A 10561-nucleotide genomic window follows, 5' to 3' on the forward strand; every position below is an offset into this window, starting at 1 on the left:
TAGCTATGGAGAAAGAATGCGACAACCGCTTGCGAGCTTTGAGATTAAAATTTGCAGCCACGTCCGCGCTATACTGGTGTTCCCATACACTTATACTTAGTGTATAATATAGCGTAAGTACATATATTATATATATATATATATATATATATGAGCTATATTCGATACGGTATTACCTAATACACTTATACTTAGTGCATAATATAGCGTAAGTACATATATTATATATATATAAGCTATATTCGATACGGTATTACCTAATACACTTATACTTAGTGCATAGTATAGCGTAAGTACATATATTATATATATATATATATGAGCTATATTCGATACGCTATTACCTAATACACTTATACTTAGTGCATAATATAGCGTAAGTATATATATATATATTATATATATAGACACACACGCCCACTTCGTAGTACTATTCATCCCTTGTATTACAAGAGTATTAACGACTTACATTTATATTATTTACATAGTAAATACAAAAGTGATTTTTAATTTTGACCATATAGAGACCAACTTTGGTCGCTAAGTTAAATGAATTTAACTTAGCGACCAATGTTGGTCACTAACTGTACATGAATTAAATTTAGCGACCAAATTTGGTCACTAAATTTTAATTAGATTTATTTATATTTTATATAATATTTAAATTAATAATAAAAATTATTAAATGTTAGAACTGGGTCCCACCTTGGCGACCAACATTGGTCTCTATTTCATTAAGCGACCAACTTTGGTCGGTAACTTTTGAATTATATTTATTTATATTTTATAATTTATATTAAATAAATATATATTTATTAAAATATAATAACTGGGTCCCACTTTAGCGACCAATGTTGGTCGCTATCAACTTATCCTTCAGTTAGCGACCAACTTTGGTCGCAAGTTTTAAATTATGTATATTTATATTTTATAAGTTTTATAAAATAATAATAAAATTATTAAAAAAATTTATGTGGGTCCCACTTTAGCGACCAACATTGGTCGCTAATCTCAGTATATCCTTGACCAAGCAAGTCTGACCAGTCCAGTCAACAGTTTGACTAAATTTGCGGCCAAATAGCGACCAACTTTGGTCGCTAAAGTATTTCAAATATTTTTTTTATTATTTTCGGCAGTTTGGCGACCAACTTTGGTCGCTAATCTTTGGTCGCTTTTTACAGGAATTCTAGTAGTGAACCAAAAGTAAAACATCTTAATCAACTTTATCATGTCGATTTCGTGCATAGTGTAACAACAAATTAGGCAAAAAGTTTGACATAAAAATATATGGTATTGCTCCAATCACTAAGCTTTCGTCGTGGAATTATGAATGGTGCAACTTTAGACACTAAGTTACATAAGGTTGGAATTTAAAGAGAAACAAAACCATGTGTTAAAAGAAATAGGACGAAAATTGAATTATCTAAAAGCTTCATTGGCTTTAAATTGTGGAAGCTGAATCATTTCTTGTTGCCTCAAAATTTAGTACTAATTTCCTTTTCACTTGTTTTGCTTCTTTTATCCTTTCCGCCCTCCCTCTTTTTACCTTTTTGAAACACCAAGTTTTCTATTTTAAAAAGAAATATATATCCTATCTGTTTCTTTAAGTTTGGACAAACGAAAGGAGAAATTCGTTGGAACAAGGCAGAAAAATTGCACAGTCAAAGCACGTTTTTGGAGCTTCTGGTGAAAAGATCGTGTAGAGTGAAAACATCGCAACCATAGAAAAGAATTTTTACCGTTTGGCTAAGTGTCACCAGCATGATGTTATTCCTACCGCATTGGAGCGGGTTGGATGAGATGGAGGCTAGCTTCGGAGGTTTTATGCGATAAGAATATGCCGCCAAGACTTAAGGATAAATTCTATAGGATGGTGGTTAGACCGGCTATGTTGTATGGAGCTGAGTGTTGGCCCGTCAAGAAGTCCCATGTCCAGAAGATGAGCGTGGCTGAAATGAGGATGTTGAGATGATGTATAGACATACTAGGAAAGACAAGATCAGGAATGAAGTTATTAGGGACAAGGTGGGAGTGGCATCAGTGGAAGCCAAGTTGCGGGAATCGAGACTGCGATGGTTTGGGCATGTGAGAAGGAGAGACATAGATGCCCCGGTTAGGAGGTGTGAGAGGTTGACCATGGCGGGCTTGAGGAAGGGCAGGGGCAGGCCAAAGAAGTATTGGGGAGAGGTGATTAGACAGGACATGTTGGCGCTTCACCTAATCGAGGACATGACCAACGATAGGAAGGTGTGAAGGTCGAGAATTAAAGTGGTGGGTTGACAGGTAGTTGTACTAGTATTATTCTTGTTGTTGGTTGAGTGTTACTTCCTTTTAGTTTGTTATTATATCTGATACTTAGCAAAGAAGTCCAGTCCAGTGTTTTTGTAAATTGCTACTGGAAATTGTTGCTTCCTGATTATTATTACTTGATGCTACTCTTTCTCCCTTTTATTGGTAATTGTTACTACTTGATTGTTACTATCTGATGTTACTTTTTCTCCTTTTTTTCTTATCCTCTTTTGTCTCCCTCATCTGTCGTTGTTGTTGTTGTTGTATATAATGAATGCAAGTATTTCCTCCGTTTCCCTTTTGCTTGTCTATTTGCATTTTGCACTTTCCTTAAGAAAGTATTAATAAGTGTTTATTTTATTAAATTATACTTATTTAATGGTAATTCATAAATCTAAATTCGACGAATAGTATTGCAATCAATTTGAGATAATTACTTAATGGTAAGGGTAAAACTGAAAAATAAGTTATTATATGTTGATCATTGCGAAAATGGACAAGTAAAAGAGAATAGAGGGAGTAACAAGTTATTAGAGGATATTAATTTAAAGGTATAATACTATGATTGTATAGGTTGAAATTTGAACGACCACGACCACTGCCGAGTGCGGCAAGGAACGAGGTCCTTACGATATAGCGTCTTTTGGTCGTTATAAAGGGTAACGACCAATGATGGTTAAGCGAACACACGACGTCTGCAGTAGTATTAGCGTAGTAGGAGACAGTAGGATTATGCTTTTCGAATATTTTTTGTGTTGTACCTTTTTAGGGTTTGAAAGGGGATTGTCCCTTATAAATAGGAGAAAAACGCTCTGTAAAGGGGAGGAGAAAGTGAATACAAAAAAAGACAACTTTGCTTACTGAATACAGATCCGAAATCCTTACATCATATTATTTTGGTCAATCGCATTCATTACAACATTTTTCTGCATTTGGAGTTATCATATTTATGAGCAATCATTTGGTTCCGACATACAAGGAAGCATCGTTCATCTTGTTCTTCACTTACGTCATTCAATCTAGATTTTATTATACTTGGCTGAGATTTACCTCTTCATCTTCATTAATTGATTTAATCAAAAAGGTTTCAATATCTTTTGGTCAAACAATTTGACGCCGTCTGTGGGGATTTCTTCAGCCAAGATCTTAGTTTCATCTAGATCATAAAAAGGGATAGTCACCTCTTCCTAGCTTTGCACAAACTAACGATGGCAGGGAAAGAAGATGCAAGGCAAAAAGCAATAGTAGGTGTCACAACAAACCTACTGAACACCATCAATGAAGACAGCAGGGAAAATAACGAAAACGGGACCCCAATAACCACACCCAGGGGAGACGCTTCACCTCCCCCGCACGAAAGCGTAATTGCTTCATGCGAGAAGGAAGCCTCCACATCTACCGCCGGCAGTGAGAAGACTGCTGGTAGAATGGGTAACAAGTACTCTGAACAACATACTTGATAAACCCGCCCAAAGGGATAACAGAAATATCACACACGTAGATGTCACGACGATCGCGGATGAGCAAGTATCCCCTGTACAGGTAACACTCATATTGCTGATGATGCAGGTAATGACACGCTCGCAGCCATTTTAAAGAAAATGGAAGAGATGTAAAATGAGAACAGGGCACTCCGTGACCAGATGAAGGAGCACCAACAAAGGGTTGACAAAATATCAGGCGCCCCAAAGTTTTTGCCAAAACGGGACGTTGGTCGATTTATCGAGCAACCATACAATGAAGAAGCGCCCTCCTACACCATTCCAAAGATCTTCAAAATGCCACCTTACCTAAATATATACGACGATACCACCGATCCAGACGATCATATCATCCACTACGTTGCAGCCGTAAAAGGTAACGATCTTTCGAAAGAACAGGTACCATCGGTGCTACTAAAAAAGTTCGGCGAAACCATACAGGGGGAGCCCTGACCTGGTAGTCCCAACTATCGGCACGATCGATAACAACGTTTGAAGAAATGGCAGACAAGTTTGTCACCGCCCATGAAGGAGCCAAAAAGGCAGAAGCCAGAGTAAACGACATATTTGTCATTAGGCAGATGCACGACGAGGGATTCAGGGACTTCTTAGCTCGGTTCAATAGGGTAAGAATAAGCTTGCCAAATGTGTTAGAGGGAATGGCAGTAGCAGCCTTCCAGAACGGACTAAACAGGAACGGGTCGAGAGCGACCAGAAAATTATTAAGCAGGATCATGAAATACCCTCCAACCACTTGGGAAGAAATCCATAACGCATACTGCGCCAAAGTAAGAGCCGATAAGGACGACCTCAACTGTTCGATCCAACGGTTGACGTTAATTCAAACCGAAGCAAGGAGAGATCGTCGCAACGACGATCGAAGAGATCAGTCGGGATCCCGTCTCGGCCGATAAAGGCATCAGCCCTATATCAGGACATCTATCCCACCTCCTCCACGGCACACAGATGATCCTTCTGAACATGTAGCGCTACGTCGACACGAAAAAGGTATGCCTCCACTCCTATCTACTCATAATTTTTGTGTCTCTCCTTCAAAAATATTGTAGGCACTGGAGAAACTCGGTACAAAGGTACAATGGCTGCAAAAGATGAAGTCTGACCCAAGCACTTGGAAATTGAACGCTCTTTGTGAATTCTACCAGGAAAGGGGTCACAAAACCGAAGATTGAATAGGATTACGGCAGGTGGTAGTGAGAATGCTGAATCAGGGACACCTGAAAGAATTGCTGAGCCATAGAGGACGGGCTAACTTTGCTCGCAGACGTGAACAACCCCAGGGACCTCCAACACCGCCTTCTCCCGCTCGCGCTATACAGATGATCATCGGCGGAGGCGACGACACAACAATCAATCATGTAAAGTTCACCACCACACATAAACTCAAACGATCGATCACTCATGAACAGTATGATGACCTCGAAGATAGTATCGTCTTTGATAAGTCGGATACTGACGGTTTGTCTTTCCCTCACTACAATGCTCTTGTTATCACTTTACGTATTGCAGACACTGATGTAAAAAGAATAATGGTAGATGGCGGGAGCGACGCGTGTTTTATCCATCCTCGAGTCCTCGTAGAGATGAGACTCGAAGATAAAATAATACCGCGTTGTATAACACTAACAGGTTTTAATAATGCAGTCGAGCGAACTTCTGGAGAGATAGCGCTACCCATCCTAGCCGGAGGAGTCACCCTGGAAACAACGTTTCACGTCATGGACCAAGACACAACCTACAAGGCCATCATAGGGCGCCCATGGATACACGCCATGCGAGCAGTCCCGTCCAGTCTCTATCAAGCAATCAAGTTTCCTACTCCATGGGGAGTATTCAGCATCCGGGGCGAATAACGCACCGCACAGGAATGCTATCGCGTCGCCCAAGATTGCACCCACACCCAACAACTAAAAAGGGCAAGTGCGGAAGCCTAGGAATCAGCGATGTCGGGAATCAAGCTTCACGAACAAACATATGTTATCAAAGGTCCCGACATCGTGGAAGCATCTGAGTCGACAATAGAGGATCTCGATCCCATCCTACTAGACGGCAATGACAAAACGAAAAAGTCTTATATCGGGCACAACCTCTCGGAACCAGGTAAGTTTCATAAATTCTTAACTGACAATGTCGATTTGTTTGCCTTCTCCCATGCAGATATGCCAAGTATCCCGAAAGACATCACCACGCACAAACTGAATGTTGACCCCCTCTACCCGCTAGTGCGGCAAATAAGAAGGAAGTTCAACGCTACAATCAACGAAGCCGTCAGCGAATAAGTCTTTAAGTTGCTCGCAAACGGCTCCATCCGAGAGTCAAGATATCCCCAGTGGGTCGCCAATGTGGTCATGGTAAAGAAGAAAAATGAAAAGTGGCGGATGTGTGTAGATTTCAAAGATCTAAACAAGGCCTGCCCAAAAGACTCCTTTCCATTGCCACACATCGACCAGCTCATCGATGCAACAGCAGGACACGAGTTGCTAATCTTCTTAGATGCCTACTCGGGTTACAACCAGATCCTCATGGAGGTAGAAGACCAGGACAAAACTACTTTCATCACTCACCAAGGAACGTACTGCTATAAGGTCATGCCGTTCGGACTAAAGAATGTAAGAGCGACGTATCAGAGATTGGTCACCAAGATGTTCAAAGACCAACTCGGTAAAACAATGAAAGTCTACATCGACGACATGCTGGTTAAGTCTAAGAGGAAAAAAGATCATATCGATCATCTGAAGGAAGCCTTCAACATATTAAGGCAGTACGACACGAAACTAAACCCCAAAAAATGCACTTTCGGCGTAACCTCGGGCAAGTTCCTCGGTTTCCTGGTATCGCAAAGAGGCATCGAGGTCAACCCAAATCAGATTAAGGCCATCAAAGGAATACCAGAATGTTAACCAGCAAAAAACAGGTACAAAAACTGACAGGTCGGATAGCCGCCCTGTCAAGATTCATCTCACGATCGTCAGATAAGTGTCATAAGTTTTTCAGTGTGCTGAAGAAAGATAACGAGCTCCGGTGGAATTCGGAGTGTGTCGATGCCTTGAGAAAACTAAAAAGCTAATTGTCCTCACCACCGTTACTCGCCAAGGCAGAACCAGGCGAATGCCTCCTTGTCTATCTAGCCGTCTCCGAAGTCGCGGTAAGCGCGATTTTGGTCCGTGAGAGCAAAGGTACGCAATCTCTGATTTACTATATCAGCAAAACTTTAGTTGACACCGAAACGAGGTATCCCCACCTTGAAAAATTAGCTCTGGCACTGGTCGTAGCTTCACGAAAGCTTAGACCATATTTTCAGTGTCACCCTATAAAAGTGGTGACAAATTTTCCCCTCAGGAGTATCCTGCATAGACCCGAGTTGTCGGGTAGATTGGCCAAATGGGCCATAGAATTTAGCGAATACGATATAACATATCAATTGCAAACTGCGATTAAACCACAAGTACTTGCCGACTTCGTCGCTGACTTCAGTGTGGAAATACTATCGGAGGTCGAATAAGAAGCGCTTCGCGCTTCTCCCGGGCAACCCGACCTTTGGGTCCTCTACACCGACGGCGCATCCAATGCGTCGGTATCTGGATCGGGACTCGTACTCAAAGTCCCAACGGGCGAAGTGATTCGCCAATCCATATGGTGCCCTGAAATGACTAACAATGAGTCCGTAATTACAGGACTGAAATTGGCCCTCAAATATGGTGCACGACGAGTCGTCCTCCACTGTGACTCCCAACTTATCGTAAACCAAGTTACTGGGACTTTCCAGATCAAGGAGCAGAGGCTACGGAAATACCAGACTGAAATCCACAAGCTGCTACCAGAATTCGATGAATGCTGACTCGACCAAATACCACGAGCGCAAAATATCGAAGTAGACGGTCTCGCCAAGCTGGCAGCAGCAACTAAAAACATCACCAAGGAGAACGTGGTCACCCTCCTCCACTCATCAATAGACCAAGTCGAGGTACATTCTATAAATTTAACTTGGGACTGACGCAACCACATTGTATCATATTTGCTGGAGGGAACACTCTCACAAGATAGAAAAGAAGCGAAGAAGCTTCGAATACAAGCAGCCAGTTACAACCTCATAAACCACGACCTTTACAAAAGGACGTTCGGCGGTCCCTTGGCCAAATGCCTCGGACCAAATCAAACAAGGCGTGTGCTCAAAGAGGTACACGAGGGCCACTGCGGCGCCCATACAGGTAACCGGGCCCTCGTCAGATATCTTATTCGTGCAGGATACTACTGGCCGACTATGAAAAAAGAGGCCGCAGACTACGCAAAAAATGTGAGCAATGCCAAAAATACGCCCCTATGATACACCAGGCGGGCGAACTCCACACTCCGTCACTTCTCCATGGCCGTTCATATAATGGGGGATGGATATTGTCGGACCCTTCCCAACAGAGCGAGGTAAGATATGCTTCCTTTTGGTTTTAACTAATTACTTTTCCAAATGGGTGGAAGCAGGTGCGTTCGCTCAAATACGCGAATAGGAAGTCATCACGTTCATCTGGAAAAACATCATACGCCTATTCGGCATCCCCAAAGAAATCAATTGCAACAATGGACCTCAGTTCACCAAGAAAAAGACGACTGAATTCTTCGAAAATGGCATATCAAGCGGATACTCTCCACACCATATCACCCTGCCGGAAACGGTCAAGCAGAATCCTCCAACAAGAAAATATTAAATATATTAAAGAAAAAGCTCGACGACGCCAAAGGGCTATGGCCGGAACTGCTACCAGAAGTGTTATGGGCCTATCGCACAACGCTAAGCCAGCACGGGTGAGACACCGTATTCACTGGTTTACGGTACCAACGCAGTCATACCCGTCGAGGTCGGTGAACCCAGCCTGAGGTACTCCAATGAGAGTGGACCAAGCAATGACGAAAATAGATTACAAGACCTGGACGAGTTTGAAGAACAAAGGGACATGGCTCACATAAGAATGATAGCCCAAAAACAACAAGCAGAAAGGTATTACAACAAGAAGGCCAAAGTACGACCACCCAAAGTCGGAGACTACGTCCTCAAAGCCAAAACACATGCCACAAAAGACCCGAACGAAGGAAAATTGGGAACAAATTGGGACGGGCCATATAAAATCACAGCAGCAGCAAGAAAAGGAGCATTTCAGTTGGAAACAATGGAAGGCATACTACTACAAAAGAAATGGAACGTCTCCACCTCAAATATTTCCACTTCTAAGAAATGACGCCACCTAGGTCGCACTCTTTTTCCCTCACCCGGGTTTTGACCCAATCGGGTTTTCTCGGGGAGGTTTTTAACGAGGCGACGAGGGAGACGTCTTGATGTTCAAAGTATAATTCATCGCCCAACCTACCGATATCATCTCCAGGCCGAGCAATGAAGGGACTAGATACAAGGATATTACTCGGTAGAATGTACGAAATCGATATGTATCTCCAACACATGAATGAAATTACTAAAATGAATGTATGAAATCGACAAGTATCTCCAATGTATGAATGAAACAGGCACACAAGACACCCCATGGCTAAGGCCATCGCCACGAAAAGAGTTCGACACCACTCGAACCACGACGTGTTAATATTTAAGTCGAAATAACACCCCATGGCTAAGGCCATTGCCACGAAAATAGTTCGACACCACTCGAACCACGACGGGTTAACATTCTGACACTAAGTCGAAATAACACCCCATGGCTAAGGCCATCGCCACAAAAAGAGTTCGACACCACTCGAACCACAACGGGTTAATATTCTGACACTAAGTCAAACTAACACCCCATGGCTAAGGCCATCGCCACGAAAAGAGTTCGACACCACTCAAACCACGACAGGTTAAAATTTTGACACTAAGTCGAAATAGCACCCCATGGCTAAGGCCATTTCCACGAAGGAGTTTGACTTCACCCGAACCACGACGGGTTAACATTTCGACACTAAGTCGAAATAACACCCCATGACTAAGGCCATTGCCACGAAAGAGTTCGACTTCACTCGAACCACGACGGGATACTACTTCGGCACCAGCTCGAAAGTAACATCCCAATGGCTAAGGCCATCGTAAAAAAAAGGAGTTCGACATTGATAAACTACGACGGGATACTACTTCGGTATCAGCTTGAAAGTAACATCCCTACGACCAAGTCTGTTGCTAATGAAAAAAGTTCAAATTAAACTCACAACACAACGGGGTTAACATTTCAACAGAAATTCGGAATAAACCAAAAAAAAAAAGGGAAACAACTCAGAGGTACACGACCAAAATAATTTTCATTACAGCAAATATATTACAAAGTGCTTGTTTTTTACAATGGGCTCAAAGATGCCCTCACAAAAATGGTGAAGCAAAAGTAAATACAACCGAATACTATGCCACATCATTCCCTGTGGCATACACCTCCTCGTACCAAGAATCGGAGGCAAGTTTGTCTGCATCATCAGAATTAATATTGTCCCCGCCAGGCGTGATGGGGTCATACCTGCATGCCTCACGATCTGCACGGGCGTTGGCATGCACATCCCGAAGCTCTGTCTCGGACGCCCTCCCATCAGCATAAAGAGCCTTATACACATTGAACTGGGCTTCAGCGTGAACCCACAACTCATACAAATGGTGAGGCACGATAGGATCAGCCAAAGCATGGGATGTAGAGGACTGCGACTGACGTCGCACGTCCTCCATTTTCAAAGAGGCCACCTGTTCATTTAACGCGGACAATTCCACCTCCAAATCTTGAATACGCCCCTCAAGTCCCGCTACCTTAAGCGCA

At 42.5% G+C, this 10561-nt stretch overlaps 1 protein-coding gene across 1 annotated transcript; it reads left to right on the forward strand.

The window, feature by feature from the left end:
• Window positions 6137–7626, forward strand: LOC109229871 (RNA-directed DNA polymerase homolog). The gene is made up of 3 exons (XM_019395420.1): window positions 6137–6619; window positions 6883–6964; window positions 7463–7626. Exons 1-3 carry the CDS (start codon window positions 6137–6139, stop codon window positions 7624–7626), a joined length of 729 nt encoding a protein of 242 aa, XP_019250965.1.

Source organism: Nicotiana attenuata, chromosome 7, assembly GCF_001879085.1.
Source record: "Nicotiana attenuata strain UT chromosome 7, NIATTr2, whole genome shotgun sequence".
Taxonomy (NCBI): Eukaryota; Viridiplantae; Streptophyta; class Magnoliopsida; order Solanales; family Solanaceae; genus Nicotiana; species Nicotiana attenuata.

What these genes read in the sequence shown, in the direction of transcription:
- LOC109229871 (XM_019395420.1), top strand. Translation starts at nt 6,137, where the DNA reads ATGGTAAAGAAGAAAAATGAAAAGTGGCGGATGTGTGTAGATTTCAAA. An exon ending in GCAAGTTCCTCGGTTTCCTG is followed by an intron (nt 6,620 to 6,882) that starts GTATCGCAAAGA and finishes TTACTCGCCAAG; the next exon opens with GCAGAACCAGGCGAATGCCT. An exon ending in TTTGGTCCGTGAGAGCAAAG is followed by an intron (nt 6,965 to 7,462) that starts GTACGCAATCTC and finishes CCGTAATTACAG; the next exon opens with GACTGAAATTGGCCCTCAAA.